A 21,407-nucleotide genomic window follows, 5' to 3' on the forward strand; every position below is an offset into this window, starting at 1 on the left:
GCAAATAAGTCAGCTTGTGCTCTTAGAGAATACGGAGACAAATGTAAGAAAGTGAAACACTGTGTAAAACTAGCTAAACAAAAGTCATGGGACGGCTTTGGCAAGAACATAGAAAATAAATATCAAGAAGGTGGTAAGATATTCTGGAGGTTGTTGAAGAAGCTTAGAAATGGAGGAAAGAGTGCTGTAAAAGGAGTTAGAGATGATGAAGGTGACATGAAAATGGGAGAAAAAGATATCTATGAAGTATGGAGTGCTTAAGGGTCAAAGCTGTATAACTGAGAGGAGACCTCCACATAGCCTTTAAAGGAATGCGGAGAACCGACCAGGGCTTCTGACCTAATGTCCAATCCTCACCTTCTCGTGGTGCACCCTGTTGGGTATCTACTTGGATACTGAACGGACGAGGATGGGCTGGCAATTTGGGATTTAGCCGACCAAATTGTATTCTTATTGGTTAAACCAAAATATAGAATGATGGTACAACATGACAAAATTTCATGCCGGATGGGCCGTCGCCCGGTTACACAAGGCCCCCGTTGTTTTCGCCAGGGAACCAGGGCGAACAGCAAAAAGTCAGCTACTGGAACTAATCTGAAAATAAACCCCAACTCAACATCACCAGAGTTAAAGATCGGTACTATCAACGTAAGAAGCGTGAATTGCAAAGAAATGGAGCTAGCTGAGGAATTAGATAAGTACCAGATCGACATAATAGGGGTGACTGAAACAAAAAAGACCAAAACTGGTGAGATCTTTCTGAGCAATAAATACAAAATGATATATTCAGGCAATGACAATCAAGGAAAAGGAGTAGCAGCCATAGTATTCAACACAAAATACGAGGCTAATCTTCTTGAATGGCAGTCAGTCTCAAGTAGAGTAATGTGGGCAAATATGAGAATGAGGAAAATGGACAATGAGACTTATTTGTGCCTATGGTCACACAGAAGGTTCTACTAAGGTAGAAGTGGAGGAATTTTTTGAGGCTTTAGAAATAGCAACTGACACAATGAAAAGTTGGTCCTGGTTGGAGATCTAAATAGCAGAGTAGGAAATGATTGTGAGACACAAAAATATTTTATGAAAATTTGGAGAAAAGAGCAAAGCTAATAATAATGGCAAATATCTGTTGGATTTCTGCTCAGGACATGGACTGGTAATTACTAACACCATGTTCCAACATAAAAATGTGCACAAATTCACATGGAGAGAAGAGGCCAGGAATAAGAAAAGTCTCATTGACTATGTTATTCTTGATAGTGATGTTTTCTCCCTGGTGCAGGACACCAGAGTGTACAGAGGATTTGAAATTGGAAGTGATCACTATTTAGTCTTGAGCAGGATAAAATTGAATTTCATATTGAAAAGAATAACATGTAAGAAAGTTTTAAAGCGAATAAAAGTTGAGCAGTTCTCAGATGTGAGCTGTAGCTAAAATACACAAAGATTATTGAAGAAAAAATGAAAGAGTTTGAGAACAGGAATCAAACCTTGGAGATTCAGTGGCAAACTCTGAAGAAAACATTGATTGATTCTGCCAGAGAGGCATGTGGTGAGGTTGTCTGTAGGGATAAAAAAATCAGAACTCCCTGGTGGACACAGGAAGTTAAAGAGGCAGTGAAGGAAAAGAAAAAAGCATATCAAAAGTTCCTGGCAAATAAGTCAGCTTTTACTCTTACAGAATACAGAGACAAATGTAAGAAAGCTAAACAGTGTGTAAAACTAGCTAAACAAAAGTCATGGGAGGACTTTGGCAAGAATATAGAAAATAAATATCAAGAAGGTGGCAAAATATTCTGGAGGCTGTTGAAGAAGCTTAGGAATGGAGGAAAGAGTGCTGTAAAAGGAATTAGAGATGATAAAGGTGAAATGAAAACAGGAGAAAAAGATATCCTTGAAGTATGCAGTAATTACTTTGAAAAACTGCTAAATGAAACAAGCAGTGATGACAGCACAGTGATAAAAAACACTAACCAGGCATGCAGTCAGGAATACATATCCATACTTGAAGTAGAAAAAGCCATCAAAGGCTTGAAATGTGGAAAGGCAGCAGGAGTAGATGATATTCGACCAGAAATGCTGAAGTATGGTGGTATAAGAGTCTTACAGTGGCTGCACTGCATAGTTCAGAAAGCCTGGACAGAGGGACGAATTCCCGATGATTGGAGTAGAGCTCTCATAGTACCCATATATAAAAAGGGAAATAAAACTGCATGTGAGAATTACAGAGGTATTTCCCTACTGAGTGTTCCTGGCAAGATCTATGCAAGTATACTTGAGAAACGGTTGAGAAGAATCGTGGAAGAAAAGCTTGGTGAAGAACAAGCTGGATTCAGGCCAAATAGAGGCTGTCAGCAAGGATAATCAGATCTTCACTTTATGACAAATAGTCGAGAAAGCATGGGAATATAACAAAGATCTGTATTTAAGTTTTGTCGATCTGGAAAAGGCATATGACAAGGTGCCAAGAGAGAAGCTATTCAATACGCTGCAGTTATATGGTGTCAATGGGGCATTATATCAAGCAATACTTAGTCTTTATTTGAGTTATAAGTCAGCAGTTAGAATTGAAGGAAGTACAGGAAGATGGTTTAATGTTAAATCTGGTGTGAGACAAGGATGTACATTATCCCCTCTGTTATTCATTATCTATATGGATCACATTATGAAGGAAAGTGGTATTAAACATGATATCAAAATTGGAGATGTTAATGTCAGCTCTTTGCTTTATGCGGATGATGTTATACTTCTAAATAAATCCGCTACAAGTCTGCAAGATTCTCTGACTAAATTGAATAGCTGTTGTAATAGATATGGTATGAAGGTCAGCAATAAAAAGACAAAGACAATGAAAATAGGCAGAATCATTGAAAATGTCAACTGTGTTGTGAATGGAGAACCTGTGGAACAAGTAAAACATTTCAGCTATTTAGGCACAAATTTTACTGAAGATGGTAAATTAAATATAGAAATAGACAACAGAATCAGCAAATTTGGTATGGTGGGAAGTCAATTGAATAAATTCATATGGAATAAGAGAGAAATTAGTCGGAACACTAAATTAGCTGTATACAAGACTGCGTTCAAACCAGTTTTAACTTATGGATCTAAGAGCTGGGTCAGAAGTAAAACACTTGATCAAACACTAGAGATGGCAGATATGAGAGTCCTGAGAAAGATTATAGGCTTGAACAGATGGCATCAATGGCAGTATCATATTAAAAACGAGGATATTAGGAAAGAACTTGACATTGTCGGCATCCAGGAATGCGTTTTCAGAGCTAATCTCAGGTGGCATGGTCACTTAAACAGAATGGGCGAGGAAAGATTAGCAAAACAAGTGTTCTCTGCCAGGTTGGCAGGAAAACGACCCAGAGGAAGACCAAGATATAGGTGGATTGATAAGGTACAAAGTGCCTTAGACGATAGAAATATAAGATCTGATAATGTTGGAGTCTTGACAAGTAACAGACTGATTTTGAAGAAAATTGTACATAGGAAGTTGGTAATGATGTAAATTTTTCATCTAGTACTATCATATCTTGTACACCCTCTGGATGGTACATGTCAGGAATTTGATGATGATAAGATATCAAAAACTAAAACAAATTGTATGACAATATCACAAGAACCATAAAGTTGCAAATTAGAACCGGAATGTTTTTTTTTGAACAAATAACAACTGAACTGGGAAGGAAGGCCACAGAGAACTAGAAGTCAGAAAATTCGAAAGCTCAAGAATATCAGGATGCTTGAATGAAACAATATGGAAAAATAAACATCTTAGAGTAGATACAAAAACCAGAATTTATAAAGCAGTAATCAGGCCTATTATGACATGGTCCCAATGCAGAAACAAGACCAGATACTAGAAATACAAGACAAATGTTAAACACAGGTAACATGGATACATTAAGAACAATAGTAAATAAAACTAGACTAGATAAAATAAAAAATACAGATATAAGAAAACAATGTGAAATACAAGTAATAAAACAGTTGGGTATCAAGATGAAGAATAAAATGGATTGAACATGAGAGAAGAAGTGAAGATAGAATAATAAAGTCTATAGCTGGAAACCAAAGAACAAGAGAAAAACAGAATAACGTAGAAAAGACTAAAAAGATACCATTAAAGAAGATGAAGTCTTGGTCACAACAATGCATGAAGAAGACTTAAAATTTAATATGACCACATAGAATTAAAATGTTTTATTATTCGTCCTGTTTATGCACCATGGCATACTTTAATAATATGAAGGTTTGACAAACTAATTACATATAAAAGCAGAATACATCTATCACTGTTTTTTTTCCATTAAACAATGTTAACCAAGCTGTTCTTAATAGAATTGAAGGGATAGTTATGTTTCATGTATGTGTGGTGCATAATGTCCATCAAAATCCAGTTCTCTGAATATTAGGGTTTTTTTTATAAATGAAGACTATAGCTGGTTTAGAATGGGGCTATGATTTCTGTTGCCTTGACTTGGACACTATACCATCCCTGAAGCATCATTACACTTGCAAATGTAAGCGGTCAATTCAACAGAGCATTTGTTGCCTCCTAGATCACCTCACATTTGCAGAATGTGAGGCAATTTATGTTCTTAATCGTATGCTCTCCTGGTCCTTTTAATGTGTTTTCATATTTCTCCTGAACAGCCTGTCTGACATACCATATGCCACTTGAGTAGAAAATTTATATACACTTGGTTTCTTGGAGGAGATGAAGCTGCTTCTGCTTAGGTGATCTTAATTTTGAGAATTGTTTTTTTTTTTTGCTCTTTTCCCTCATGGGTGTGAATATTATTTTGCAGTCATGTTTTTTCACCTATGTCTATGGAAGTATTTATAGACAATGCAAAATCAACAGAAAATGAATGTGTGAAAAAGTGGAGCGAGTCAGCAAGAGATGCCTGGTGTAGTGATGGAGACAGTTGTAGGCGTCCTCCCGCGATGAGTCCTCTGAGTCCTTGGAGGCGTCACGAATAATAATGTCTTTGTAGTTTTTATTTTCTGTATATATACACACACACACACATACCCAATGACCTCTTCTTGCTTGTCAAGAATTCACACGCAATTACAATTTGCAGCTTTTATTAAAAAAAAGATTAATAAACTTCTCTCTCAGTCCTCATCTGCACCCGACACACTGCACCGATGTGCTTATAGGTCTCTTGACTCATGTATGGGATCAATATAAAAATAAATAAATAAATAGCAACAAGAAATTAACAGTAGAGTACACTTGATATGTGAAAAAATATCTGTTTAATGATTTATTCTATTTCATATGTATTCAATTTGTTAAGCGAAATACATAATCCTGAAGCAGTGTATAATAAACTAGTTAATTGGCATGAAAAAAATATTTCATACTGGATACCTGGTCCCAATGACATTTTCCTAATTGCTCTGAAGGTTGGTGCTCAAGAGTTGACTCCTGTTTCACGTAACTTTTATTCTCTTATTCCACTGAAAATAATCCAGCAGCAGAGAGATACTAACCAATAGAAGTAAAGAATCCTTCTTCTTGAGAATGGGTGTTAATCTTGACTTCTATTGGTTAGTACCTCTCTGTGGTAACTAGAAGCCTCTCAAATAATAACTGATCTCTAATATGGATGCTGCATGTTAATCCACTTATATCAAGTACATTTGAAAAGTAAAACGTTATGGTGAAATCAGGTGGTTCTCATAATTTAAAGGCAAGTGAGTGGGTTTGACAAAAAGATGTTTTAAGTAAGCCATCATAGGGGATGTTTTTTGCAACTAGGTTTCCAGCTTTCACTTATTTTCAAACCTTGGAACTGATACTAATTTCACAAGGCTCCTCTACCTACACTTCTACATAACAAGGGGCATACTCCAGTTGATGGCAAATTAGTTTGCTGACAATACAAATGACTCTCTCATTTGATCTTATAATCTGAGTATCAATTTTTAACCCTAAATTCTCACCAAAACATTCTTCAATGCCATTCTGATTATCTTAATTTCATCATCATCATCATCAAATTCCTGCTATGTACCTTCAAGGGGTGTACAGGATATGACAGTACTATATGAAAAAATTACATCATTACTAACTTCCTATCTACAATTTTCCTCCAAATCAGTCTGTTACTTGTCAAGACTCCAACATTATCAGATCTTATATTTCTATCGTCTAAGGCACTTTGTACCGTATCAATCCACCTATATCTTGGTCTTCCTCTGGGTCGTTTTCCTGCCAACCTGGCAGAGAACACTTGTTTTGCTAATCTTTCCTCTCCCATTCTATTTAAGTGACCATACCACCTGAGATTAGCTCTGCTAATGCATTCCTGGATGCTGACAATGTCAAGTTCTTTCCTAATATCCTCATTTTTAATATGATATTGCCATTGATGCCATCTGTTCACGCCTCTAATCTTTCTCAGGACTCTCATATCTGCGGTCTCTAGTCTTTGGTCAAGTGTTTTACTTCTGACCCAGCTCTCAGATACATAAGTTAAAACTGGTTTGAACACCGTCTTGTATACAGCTAATTTAGTGTTCCGACTAATTTCTCTCTTATTCCATATGAATTTATTCAATTGACTTCCCACCATACCAGCTTTGCTGATTCTGTTGTCTATTTCTATATTTAATTTACCATCTTCAGTAAAAATTGTGCCTAAGTAGCTGAAATGTTTTACTTGTTCCACAGGTTCTCCATTCACAACACAGTTGACATTTTCAATGATTCTGCCTATTTTCATTGTCTTTGTCTTTTTATTGCTGACCTTCATACCATATCTATTACAACAGCTATTCAATTTAGTCAGAGAATCTTGCAGACTTGTAGCGGATTTATTTAGAAGTATAACATCATCCGCATAAAGCAAAGAGCTGACATTAACATCTCCAATTTTGATATCAGGTTTAATACCACTTTCCTTCATAATGTGATCCATATAGATGATGAATAACAGAGGGGATAATGTACATCCTTGTCTCACACCAGATTTAACATTAAACCATCTTCCTGTACTTCCTTCAATTCTAACTGCTGACTTACAACTCAAATAAAGACTAAGTATTGCTTGATATAATGCCCCATTGACACCATATAACTGCAGCATATTGAATAGCTTCTCTCTTGGCACCTTGTCATATGCCTTTTCCAAATCGACAAAACTTAAATATAGATCTTTGTTATATTCCCATGCTTTCTCTACTATTTGTCGTAAAGTGAAGATCTGAACTTGACAGCCTCTATTTGGCCTGAATCCAGCTTGTTCTTCACCAAGCTTTTCTTCCACAATTCTTCTCAACCGTTTCTCAAGTATACTGGCATAGATCTTGCCAGGAACACTCAGTAGGGAAATACCTCTGTAATTCTCACATTCAGTTTTATTTCCCTTTTTATATATGGGTACTATGAGAGCTCTACTCCAATCATCGGGAATTCGTCCCTCTGTCCAGGCTTTCTGAACTATGCAGTGCAGCCAATGTAAGACTTTTATACCACATACTTCAGCATTTCTGGTCGAATATCATCTACTCCTGCTGCCTTTCCACATTTCAAGCCTTTGATGGCTTTTTCTACTTCAAGTATGGATATGTACTCCTGACTGCATGCCTGGTCAGTGTTTTTTATCACTGTGCTGTCATCACTGCTTATTTCATTTAGCAGTTTTTCAAAGTAATTACTCCATACTTCAAGGATATCTTTTTCTCCTGTTTTCATGTCACGTTTATCATCTCTAACTCCTTTTACAGCACTCTTTCCTCCATTCCTAAGCTTCTTCAACAGCCTCCAGAATATTTTGCCACCTTCTTGATATTTATTTTCTATATTCTTGCCAAAGTCCTCCCATGACTTTTGTTTAGCTAGTTTTACACACTGTTTAGCTTTCTTACATTTGTCTCTGTATTCTGTAAGAGTAAAAGCTGACTTATTTGCCAGGAACTTTTGATATGCTTTCTTCTTTTCCTTCACTGCCTCTTTAATTTCCTGTGTCCACCAGGGAGTTCTGATTTTTTTATCCTTGCACACAACCTCACCACATGCCGCTCTGGCAGAATCAATCAATGTTTTCTTCAGAGTTTGCCACTGAATCTCCGAGGTTTGATTCCTGTTCTCCAACTCTTTCATTTTCTTTTCAATAATCTTTCTGTATTTTAGTCTACAGTTCACATCTGAGAGCTGCTCAACTTTTATTCGCTTTAAAACTTTCTTACATGTTATTCTTTTCAATATGAATCTTAATTTCAATGCTAGTAAAATCATCTTACTGAAAATAACCCTTTTTTTTGTGTTATTTCTAACAACACCAGAATTTCTACACAAGATTTTTTTTTTTTTTTTTTTTTTTTTTTTTTTTTTTTTTTAGGGAGGGGGAGGGATTACTAAAACTTTAAATCTCTTGTTCTTGAAAAAGATCACAAACACTGCATCTGCAGCATCCAAAAAATTTTCTTCTACTTGAGGTGTTACTTTACCCCAGAATAGCAATTAGTTTTATACAAATCAAAAATCACATCTGATCTTTGAATGTACTCACATTTGATGTGGTTCTCCTAAGAGCTCCCTATAAAAAAACTTCATTCAGTAAAGAATGATGTAATCCTCTTCAAAAACCACATTCTTTCTGCTGCTTGCATTCACTCCATACTTGCAAAATAAATGTTTCTTCCATTCCTTTTTATTCATTTCTTCTACTGTCATCTGATTTCCTTTTAAGTATTTCTTAAACAGTACAATCTACAGGTCTTCAATTTCAATGTTAATAAGTCTGTCTTTCTGTCCATCTATGGAACTAACGTATTAAAGTTTGAACAGCCTCTTGTATGGGAATTACCATAGTACGAGAGATGTAAATAAAATAGTGGCAACACTCTAAGGGGACATAGCTGTAACTCAAATGTTACTCTTGAAAGAGTGCTAGATGTTGGAAGTTTATTTGCACTTGGTTAGACTATAATAAATTTAGTTTAATCCTTTATCCAAGTGTAAAAAACAAAGTTTGCACCTGAAAATATCTTCAGGACTGAGGTAAGGTGGTACATCCCTTGGCAACTCGTAACAAAGGTGGACCAAGCTCTCATCACATATAGGTAAATATGACCTCTCCATTGCTTCTGCCTTAGCCTCCCACTGTCGAGACCTCAATAAAGGTCAAAACTGGTCTGGGTAGTGGCCCTTACCTTAATGCATAGCAATATACATATCCGCAAGGAGATGTGCTTCGCATTATGGGAGATACTGAGACAAGGAGTGATGAGTCCACCTTTGCTAGTTGCCAAGGGATGTACCACCTTACCTCAGTCCTGGAGATATTTTCAGGTGCAAACTTTGTTTGCTTACACTTGGATAAAACTAAATTTATTATAGGTGCTAGATGCATGTACAGTACAGGGGAAAAATGGTGACAACCCCTTCTAACAAGTGTCCTTGTGTGGAGAAGTGGTTCAAATCAACGTCTCAGTGTACAATGCTATAAGGTATGTTCACAAGATTAGAACAATGATCCTAGATCAAAATCCAGGTTACATGAGGTATAACTGCATGCAGCTGCTATTGTGACTTTAGAGAAGCCTGTAGCAACAGTACCCTACTGTACTGGACTGTTGCAAGATGGGTTCATGCATTTTGTGCAGGACAAGATCACCCGGATGATGATTGCCATGCAGGACGAAGTGCCATCATTGGAATGCCATTTAGCCCAGAATATTGAGATAAACCACCAAACTGTTTGGCATATCCTTAAGAGAGGCTCTGTATGCACAGAATTTCAACTCATTGGGTTCTTCTGCAGAGGAAGTATTTTTACGGAGCACTTAAGAACGCCATCCCAAATATACTGCTCATAACAATTATGGGATATTTTGGTTTTCTTGTAAATTAAAAATTTATAAAAATAATTTACAAATGTAACACATTTATTTTAAAATATTCTTAATATAAAACAGTGTAGAATACGCAACTGCATACAAAATCATGTTAAGACTTGTTAAAACATGTCAGCCATATTAGCATGTGGGTGGTATAAAAGCGTGGCTTGTTGAGCTCACTTCCACAGTGCTAGATGTCAAGTTGTCACTCAAGCATGTCGTGTATCTCAAAGCATAATTTTGCGACTTTGGAATCTCTTTCTGGAGACTGGAAATGTTTGCCGAAGACAAGGTCAAGATCGCCCATCATCAAAAACTCCAACAGATGATCAGTATTTGTCATTACTTGCCAGAAGAAATCAAACATTTAACACAAGACAACTTTGAAGCGAACTTCCTGCAGCAACAGGGAGGCTAGTATCGACATAGACAGTACGAAATTGTCTTCATGCTCGAAGACCAATGGTTTGCATTCCACTTACTGCAAATCACAAAAGAGCCTGAAGAATTTGGGCACAGGAACACAACAACTGGACAAATGAAGATTGGGCTCGTGTACTTTTTAGTGACGAGTCCAGCTTCAGTCTGCAACCAGATACCCGACGTATCTTAATATGACGTGAATGTGGAACAAGAAATAATCCAGTTTGTTCATGAAAGACTCCAACATCAAGGTAGGAGTTTGATGGTATGGGCTGGAATAAGTATAGGTGGCCATACTGATCTCTATTTTATCAGAAATGGTTCCTTAACAGCCCAAAGGTATCGCGATGAGATTTTGGAACCTATAGTTCGTCCATATGCTGCTGCAATTGGCCAAGAAATCAGTTTTATGGATGATAATGCCCGTCCACTCCGTGCAAATCTGGTACAAGAGTGGTTTGAGGAAGAAGGTATTGAACGAATGGACTGGCCTGCCTGTTCACTGGATTGTAATCCAATCGAACATGCCTGGAATGCTTTAGGTACATTTCTGCTCAACTGGTGCCACCACGATCGTTTCAAGAACTCGAAAATGCTCTCACAGAAGAGTGAGGAAATATCCCACAAGAAGTGTTTGATCATCTTATCCGGTCCATGCAATCTAGATGTACCACTGATTTGGCTGTTAATGGAGACCATACGCCCTATTAAAAATTAACGAAAGCGTTTTTGCCTATTCTTGTTAAAATTATTTCATGCTAAAATGTATAATTTGTTAAATTTGTAATAAATAGATTATTTAAACAATATCTCATCAATTATACCTTATCCATAAGTAAGAAATATTTATTCATGTATAAATTACCCAATAGTTATAATTAGTTGCAGAAATTTATAATTATCCGACAAACTAAAATATCTCCTAATTGTTTTGAGCAGTGTATAAAAACATTAAATGACTGGATGGATGTATACAGATTTAACAGATGCTTAGAGATAAAGTAATATCTTAAGTAACAAAGAAAGTCTAATTTTTGAATGAAAAAGAGGCAATCTTGTAATATGTTTATGACAAGAGTGATTTGAAGTTACAGTAATCTGAAGAAGAGAAATATATTGTCTAGAAATTTAAGCATTGTTTGAAGTCAATATGAAAAAAAAAAAAGGTTATTTTAAGTAAAAAAAAAAAAGCCAGGATTGGGTTTTACTAGCAGTGAAATTAAAACCAACAACTACTGAAGAATGAAGATTGTTGAAGCTATTTTGCAAATGTTATTGGTGTAGTGCAGGGTCTGCAAATGAGAAAAGTCAAGCATATCATCAGCAAACTGTATTGGATTTGCAATAAACTGGATAAGGTCACTGATAGAAAAGAAAGCAGGCAGCAGATCAGCCTTGCAGAACATTTAGTATAATGGTAAAGGTTTGAGGATAAAGATCTGCCATCATGTAATACGCTATGCTTATAGGCATCCAAAGAGAGAGTTGGCCACTCACAGAAGTCAAAACTATGAGAGCTTTTTCTGTGGCATTTGTCCAAAAGTGGGTAATATACACAAGATCACCTGTTGATTGACAGTGGCAGAATCCATACTGGTAATTTTAGTTGAGAGGATTCAAGGTGATAGTTTAGAAATTGGGTGCTAATGGTTTTCCCTATTACTTTAGAAAGAACCAAGTTAAATTAAAGTGATAAGTAATTAGATGGCAAAGATTCATTGGCTTTCTCATGAACAGGGGGAAATAGGTTAATTTTCAGACTGCAGGACAGACACCACCAGAATAGGAGAGAATAAGAAAGCAACAGAAAAGGAATCAATAAGTTGACCACTAGGTTTCAAGTGTAGAAAGACTTGACATATGTGCTGCAGCAAGTTAATTTTATATTTATGGTATGATGATATTGTAATTGTTAGACTGATTGTTGCTGTGTAATATTCATGATTGGAATGTAGTGTCTGATTAAATATTTTAGACAGCATTATTTTAAATTCCGTGTTTAATGCTCTGGAATAAAATGGCAGTGAAAGAGATCACTGCATAGATCAGCAGAAAGGACAAAGTGAAAGGCATGGTGCCAAGTGTAATCTGTATGCATAGAGAGATGCTGCTGATGTTTATGTGGAGAGGTTGAATAAGAGAAAGGAGCAAATGTGGATATACAGGAAGTGTGATATGCTGATGGACCATGAGGCTTGTTTGAATCTGAGTAGGGAACATGGGCAAATGTTAAGAAATCATGTGAATCAGTGATATAGTTCAAGGTTGGAGGAGATATTCAGTTGTCAACAGTTTGCTAAATTAGAGTTATGTCAGGTAGTTCTGTGATGTCACAAGAGGATATAAATAGGTTGTTGCTTTGAGCTGAAGACTGAGGATGTTACTTTGATATTCATAAATGTAAAGTTATGCACTTTGGCTAGAGAAGATGGAGTGAGGGTTATCATATTGGAAGCACTATGCTACAGTAGATGTAGGCAGCAAGGAATTTTGAGCTCTTGGATTTTGAGCCCTTACAACTTTCAAAACTGAAATTTTGAAAGTTGTAAGGGTTACTTAAAAATTGCTGATATAATGCAAAGAACCCTAACAAGTATAGACAGAGGTGATAGTTCCACCCTAAGGAAATAAATTAGGCTATATATGGATTTCTTTGCAAGAATCTGATCATTTGGTTGTATCTGTGATAAGGAAATAGAGTGCAGAAGCGAAGCTCTGGAATGTTATGAGCAGAGATTAAAAGGAATGCAAATGTAGTCTGCAGAGTTTGTAGATAAAAGGAGGAGAGGTGATATGATTGAGACATAATTGGTGGGAGGCATCTATAACATGATTATAGAGGAATTTTGCACAGGGATAACGAGAGGTCATTTTGGAAACTGTACAAAGGTTATGTGAGTAAAGGGAAGCAAAAAGAGATTTTTTTTTTTTTTTTTTTTTTTTGCATGGTGAGTGGCGAATGAGTGGAATGCATTGCTAAAATGGATAGCCACTGTTCCAATGCTGAATATCTTCAGGACAAGGTGTGAGTATTTGACTTCACATGATGAGTCTTTAGCTTATAAGAAAGCTTGGAAGTAATACAAATAATTCCACCTGTATGTTGTGAAAAACTATAGCTTATCAATACTATGGGGATAGGCAGGATAATATAGCATTACTCTAAAAACAAAAACTTTTTCAAGCCACTTGAGCTTCCAAATATTGTTAGCATTTATTCAGAATGGATTATTGAATGCTGCTCATAGCTTGTACACACAATATTCAAGTACAGTCAATCCTTGCTATAGCAAAATCATAGGAACCAGAGGAATAGTCTGTTATAGTTATTGAGTTTGCTATTTCTTTTAACATAGAACTGTACCCATGTACTTTATGATACCCAATGCATACATTTCAGTAGTTTGTTATGACAAACTAATTTATGTTTGCTATAATAAGCATTGATTGTACTGCAGATATTATACACTAATATTCTGCATAACATATGGTCAATGAAAGATGAATGAAATTATGACTAACATTAAAGATATTGTTAGATACTCTAATTGGGAATTTAAAACACAGATAATCATAAATCATGTATCCAATATTCAGAAATCCAGTAAGGCTAGTCATATTCCAAATATGCACTTCATTTGTGATCTTCTGACTCATTTTCAAATAGCTTATACCAGCCTTATAGATCAAGCAGTTTAATAGCTAATAGGTAAACATCAACTAAAGCACCACTTTAACAATGATAAGGCCATGTCAGAGTGAGAAACCCCCCCCCCATTTCCAATTCAATTATTTTACAGCATATCTGATCATTTAATAATTGTGACACAAGCAAAGTTATATTTTTTTTATTGTCCCAAGCCTGGTAGATAAAGATACCGAAGTGCTAGCATGGAAATAATTTAGCAGTTACCTTATTCTGGTTCTACATACATCTAAACTTTAGATTTTTTTTTACCATCCTCCAAGAATATCAAATGATATGACATCCTTGGGAGATGAGAGAAAATTTTATTCCTGTCAGTCGAAGTACACTACATCCAACAATATAAGCAATTAATACTAATGTTTTGGTGTAGTAACTTTTTTTTTTTTTTTTTTTAACCAGCCGTTAGTAAGGTAAGGTGTCACAGACCCCAAAGACAGAAAGAAATAACTGACACCGCCACCTTATTAAGGCCGGGTTAAAGTATCACATCAAAACAGATTTATGGAGGGGAAAAAAAAAAAAAAAAAAAAATTAGAAAGTGTGTACAATGTATAAGAGCTGCAGCAAAGATGTTTACAATAAATATCCCCTCCCACTCTGAAAATGTGCTTACTTTGAGTAGACTTTCAAGTTCCAAAATTTTTTGAGGGAAGTGGTTCAGCACTAGATCTTCAGCCTAAAAAAAAAAAAAAAAAACTTGTATGAAAGATTACGCTATTGTACACACTGAATAATCTAAATATGCAGAAAAATGTCGACAGCATAATAAAAACAAATGCGGAATCTCACAACTGAAGTATCTTGAATTAATGACAAAGTCAAATTTACAGTATCAATACCAAGAATATAATTCATTGATATCTTTAATTTAATCCATGTTTGCATTATCCTCACATGCAATGGTCACTAAGAAAAATATCTGCATTTCCAATGAACAGTTATATACACAACATCCATGGGATCTAGACAACATTCTATTCCTATTGAAATGAATATTTTTTTTTATCCTATTAACTATAAAGATACTAATTAAAAATAAATTTAAATAACAATTACCAAAATGATACTGATAATTTAGATGAATGTGGTTTAGATTTTTATTCATAAGGGCATACTGCACCGTGCCAAAGGTTATAGTAGTGCAGAAAATAAAATTTTATGAACAGCAAAGTAAAGCTGATCAACACTCAGTATGGATATATAATAACTTTAAGATCAGATGCAATTATACAAATTATTCTTTGTAAAAAATAAATAAATAAAATAAAGCAATGTCTGAATTAGATGGTATACGACAATATTAGTGAACTCATAAATGCTATTCCTAGCATAGTAGAAGCACACATCAGAATATAAAACTTATGGTTAGGCAATGTTTGTGTTTGAATATCCTGAGTGCAAAAGGCAGATCGTCATTTCTCGGTAAAAAAAGAATCTACTTTACAAGCATAAAAAAGAACCTACTCTCTTTGGGCTGTATAAACACCAGACTGCCAAGGTTGATCTTGTATGATTTACAATTTCATTTGATTTGTCAGTTCTATTTGTATAGAGAACTGAAATGGTTAACTAGGGACAATATGCACTATCCTGTAAGCTATATCTAGTCATTTCCTTTTATTCTGAAGTGGCTTGGATCCAGCACAAGTGAACATCTAGCCTGAAGACGATAATCTAATTACTGCATCCCAACACAATCTAACAGGAAATAATGTTATCAGGATATACAGCAGAAAACCCAGATGAGCGATCAAACTACTAGTATAGACTAATGATTCAAGTCAAAGTTGGTCTATAGTGATGCAAATCAGACTACTGTGTGTGTGTGTGTGTGGATGAGGACAGAGTAACCAACTTCCTTAAACAGTACTGAGAGAGCAGCATAACAGTACATCTATCCTGTTAGGAGACTATCAGCTGGTGTCAGGTTTATGGAATGATGCCCATAAGAATAGGTTGAAGGTGTGTGTGGGGTTGCAAAGAGTAGTTGATAAGAAGAAAAGCGAGGGCATAATAGAAACATATTACAAATATTCTATAAATCTGGCATAAAGGAAATGTTTTAATACAATGACAAACAGAACTAAGGGTCACCCATAGAAGTTGTGCAGGAATGCTTCACAAGGGTGTGTGCAGTAGATTTTTTGCATGGAGAGTAGCAAGTGAGTAGAATGGACTGCCATAATTAGTTGAGTGCCATGACAGTGAATAAGTTAAGGAGCGGTATGATAGGTTGTGTGTGTGTGTGTGTGTGTGTGTGTGTGTGTGTGTGTGTGTGTGTGTGTGTGTGTGTGTGTGTGTGTGTGTGTGTGTAAAGTATGGGTCTCCACAACTAGTCTCTGGACTCTATGGAGATACCTGTATAATAATAATGCCAATGGTTTGTATAATCTTTTGAAACGCACACCAAAGGGGCACATACCCTGAACTTCCCAGTGTTGGGAAAAACAGTGGTCCACACAGGATGGTCACATGAGGATTTTATTCTAAGTAAAGTAAGAACTGCTTCTGTCCAAATGAGCAGGTTCATTAATCTCATGTAAAGAAAACCAAGCATGGGTGATGTGAAATGTGCCAGTACTATCAATATATGATCCATCTTACCCATAATTCTAAATTAGACAATTACAGTCCCACTTGGTCACAGCCATTCTCTTAGGCAAATTATAAAAAGAAACCAACAAACCTCTGGCTTTCGTGGACTATGAAAATTATATGACTCCATTAAAACCCAAGCTACCCTAGAATCATTGTTAAGACAGGTATAGAAGAAACACATAGAAATCCTGAAATATAAATAGTCATGCCACCTTTGTAATTAAACTACAACAGAAAAAAATCCTTCACATCTGCTTTAGAGGAAGTTTATGAACCAATTTGAAAGAATGGAAGCGTTACAATTAACAGACAGATTCAGAAATACAGTCAGGGGAATCAGCTAAAGACATACAAATTGGACTGAAGATAAAAATAACAATTTAACACTAAAAAGAATTATACTGGAAGAGATGGAGAAGGGGAAAGAGTAGATTTGTACGTTATCTTATAGAAATTACAAAAATCAAAAGGTGGACAACTAGGGGAAAAAAAAAAGAAAAAAAAAAAAAAAGGAAACACAGCTAGATGTCTTTTGGGAAGATCAAAAGATATCTTCAACGGTGATATTCCAATTAGTTTAAAAAGAGAAACCCTCTTCTCAAATTTTCAAGAGGATAAGAAAAATACAGTAGCCTTGATGCTAATAAGTCTCCTGCCCTTGAAAGGCATTCCTTTCAAGTAAGAATAAAATCTTGTGCTCCTGAACTCACCTGTCTTCTATCTCTTCAACTGTTATACTCATCTGGCATCTATCTCACCAGTTTGAAGGCAAGCTTGCATGCAGCAAGTTCCCCCCCCCCCAAAAAAGGGGGGGTAGCAATAAGGCAATAATCATATGGTTGACTTATGCCTCAATACTCTGAAAAATGGAAAAGGTCATCAACAACAACTGTTTCAAATACATCAAGACTCACCCATTACATAGTGACCACCAATATGGATTATGCCATTCCAGAGCCACCTCTGAATGCACGCCATGAAAAAGTTTAGAGAAACTCAAGTGGTGGTTGTTCATGACATTTAATAGTCTGGCATCATAGCCTTTCCAAACCACCAGCTTCTTTGTTCATTGCAAGTCATGGTAGAATGGTTTCCTTTCAGATTTTTTTAAACCCATGCTGGTTATACCCCAGGACCTACGCTCTTCCTCTCTCTCTCTCTCTCTCTCTCGCATTCAATCCTATCTAAGTAGAAGTAGTAATAATACTCTCCACTTTTCTTTTTCAAACCTTTTAGTGCTTTAGTATTTCCATGGTAACTGCTTCACTGAACTGGCCATTACCATTCCTCTTGTATGTACAAATATAAGCAGCTGTTATAAGCACTTGTTAAACTTCATTTCCTACACCTCTGATCTTTGGAACAATCTTTTCAATGATTATAACCCTCAGCTCTTCAAGAAACAAATTCCTTTCTTTCTAGTCATATGACAGCACACAATACTATTATATAATAGGTCTTGGAAACTAGTGTGCGGCTGACATACACACACGGGGTCTGGAAAGTTCTGATAAAAACATAGAACAAAAATGATTTTAAAGCAACTGATAACCCCAAGAAAGAACATACGAGGATATAAGAACATAAGTTACCTTCATAACTCTTCTACTAGTATGTTCTTTCTTATGGTTATATCAGTTATTTTAATATCATTTTTGTTCTAGATGTTTATCAGAACTTTCCAGGACACTCCCATACACATACAGGGTGACCAAAATTTAAGTATCCCTGTTTAAGGTCTTGTGGAGCACAACCTAGTGATCCAAATGTTGCAAAACTTTGTAGGAATACACTGTCATGCAGAAGCAATATCTGAGAGGGGAGGGGGTTACAAAATTCACCAACCAGAAAGAGAGAGAGAAGCAACACAAGCATAAATAATGCATTTTTATTCACTTCTATTATGCATTCATGGCTGTACTGTTCAATGTGTTGCCCTTCTCAGTATGCCACATATTGCATCCTTTGCAAAGAATGTTCAATAGCAGAATGCAGCTAGTCAGGGCTGACGTTGTACACATGCTGGGTTATGCTGTCTTTCAGCACTGGCAAGTTATCAGGATGATCCCAATAAACCTTGTCTTTGAGAACTCTCCAGAGCCAAAAGGCACAGGGGGTTAGATCAGGTGAATGAGGCGGCCATGCAGTGGTGAAAAGCACAGCTGATCACTCTAGATTCTGTGAAATGTTCTCTAAGAACCTCCTGGGCAGATCAACCGATGTGTGCCCCATCCTGCATAGGTGCTGATGTAGCCGTGGAACAACCAAGTTATTCACCACATCATGATACCTCTCAGCAGTAACTGAGAGGGGTCACAGGATCCCAACTGGCAAATGTCCTCAAAGAAGAAGAATGGTCCAATGATAAATCAAGTTGTAAACCTGCAACAGACAGTAACAACTTTGGATGAACATGAAGGAATTTGTTGAATTGCATGCAGGTTTTTCATAATCCATACCTGGCAATTGTGAGTATTCACAGCTTTGTTCAGGTGAAAGTGAGCCTCATCTCCCAATAAAATCATAAATGCCCACACAGTGTCTAACTCCACTCGAGCAAGGCATGTTAAAGCAAATGTTAGTTGACTTTCAAAGTCCTGCAGACAACTCCCATGGTCAGAGTTATCTGCAGGACTCTGAAAGTCAACTAATATTCACTTTCATAAAATTTTTCAAAATTCTATGAAATTTCAAGCTCCTCCCCCCCCCCCCAACCTTTCTTGATGGCATGCATTCTCAACTTCCAGGGATGTTCTCAGCATTTTTCTGCCCTACATAAAGTTAAAAAAAAATTCTATCTCTTGGTATCCTGTATAATCCTTTCAGAAGTTTGTAAGTCTCAATCATATCACCCCCCACACACACTTTTTCCTACTTGCTAGCATCTACAAATTCTACAAAATTCTCAAATTCTCAATCTTCATTGTCAGTGTTACACAATCCTGATATCATATTTAGCACTCTTTCCACTATCAGAATCACCATGGAAACCACGAGACCAGACCTACATGCAATAGTCCAAAGGAAGTCATTTTGCCTCTTTGCAAGATCTTGATAAGACCTCTGAATTGTATTTGCAATCTTTGTAATATGGACCTTGAACTTTAACTTCCTGACCGATGAAAATCAAACACCCTAGCTAATGTCACCAATATAATATGACATTGGATATTTAATGACACTGAAGTGAATGACTATACATTTAATAACATTGAACTGATATCCACTTTCACATACCCACAATTCCAGCCTATTCACAAATCAGAAGCATTTCTGATTACCCTGCCTATCTTTGCATCAGCAAAAAGCTGGATGTCTCCTGTAAAATCCTTCCCAATGTTAATGTATAGATTGAATAATAACTGGTTACCTTAATCTTGCACACTCATCTTCCATATGCCACTTCTTGAAATCAGCCATACTCTTATCCATGTCAATATTCTCCAAATTTATGCAACAGTCTTCCATGCAATATTCTCTCAAAAGCCACAGCATATCCAAAGTATTTTAGTCATCTATTAAGTGATATTCTTTTCAAAATCATTTTTTGTTATGGCACCGATACACAGGAGATAAATTGCAACCAGATATGCATATGAACACAGCAGTGGGACTGGATGGCATATCACTTTGCATACTATGTTTTCTGAACAACAGTTTCAACACTTCCAGCTTGCTCCTTATAATTTTCATTTAAGTATATTATTTCTGGGAAAACTCCCATGTTACTCCTCTTAATAAACTATTATAATTACGGCTATTTTGCCTGCTTCAGTTTAGGAGTGCCCCTGTTTAAATGTCATTGGCTATTTACTCACGGATTCTTAGGGCATTGTAGATGTAAATTTACTAAAAAGTATATGTAGCATAAGGAAGAGAAATTTACACATACCTTTTTCTGGATGTTGCAGCTTTTCTTCTTTCTGCGATGTCCAAAAATTATTGAATGTGTGGAGGAGGGGTAGGCAATTTGGGAGAATTAAATTAGAAAAACCCGGGTTTTTTTCAGTAATATATATATAAACATATATATATATCATATTATTATGTTATAATAATATGTGAAAGGGTTGATTTTTTATATAGGGAGGGGGAAGGGGAAAAGGGGGTCGACAGGGTGCGGTCCGTTTTGACTATTCTATGCAGAATAGATGCGTATTTGTCAAGTCTGACAAATACGCATCGGAGAATAGCAAAAGAAGAATTTCTCTTTATGATCTACTCTGGCTCCAGATTTCATTGTCACACTATAATTATAATATTCATTTGCAGTCTATCACTCTCCAAATTCTGATAAATTCTAAAGCTTGATTTTCTGCAGTTTACATACTCAAGCAATAAGGTCATCTTCCTTGGAACTTCAAGCCTTCACATCTTAAGATGGAAGAGACATTGAAGTATTTGCTGTTAGTAATAACTGACACAATGACTGTACTGACTAGTTTGATTCACTGGGGACCAATGGCTTCAAGGTAGTAGATTGTCAGAATTAAGTCTCAGATAAATCATCTGAGTACTAACAATCAATGAATGAGGAGTCAGTGATGTACAGCATGCATTGACCATCTAACACTGTTTGGAGGTAGTGTTTGAAAAATTGAACTCATACGATGAGATCTAATCAGTGACTTCCAGACATCACTTAAGATGAGGTTGTTTTTTTTTTTTGAAGAAGCCATGCGAGTGAATGAAGTGGAAAGATAGGACAGAGTAGTTTTATCCCCATAAATGTGATTTGTATTGGAAGAACAGCTGAGGCGGTCCTAAATTTTTCTCCTTTTGCATGCCACATTGATAAGATGTTCTT

The 21,407-nt window shown here is 36.1% G+C and overlaps 1 protein-coding gene across 2 annotated transcripts in view; it reads right to left on the reverse strand.

Moving 5' to 3' along the window:
* Positions 1-21,407, reverse strand: part of REG (proteasome regulator gamma) — a 146,419-nt gene that overhangs the window by 91,065 nt on the left and 33,947 nt on the right. For both annotated transcript variants that reach the window (XM_090402845.1, XM_090402846.1), the window contains exon 3: positions 14,616-14,678. In XM_090402845.1, coding sequence (XP_090258971.1) covers positions 14,616-14,678 — 63 coding nt within the window. The remainder of the gene's footprint in view (positions 1-14,615; positions 14,679-21,407) is intronic.

Source organism: Typopeltis vanoorti, chromosome 13 (genome assembly GCF_054136105.1).
Source record: "Typopeltis vanoorti isolate ZY-2024b chromosome 13, IOZ_Tvanoo_1.0, whole genome shotgun sequence".
NCBI classification, from domain to species: Eukaryota; Metazoa; Arthropoda; class Arachnida; order Uropygi; family Thelyphonidae; genus Typopeltis; species Typopeltis vanoorti.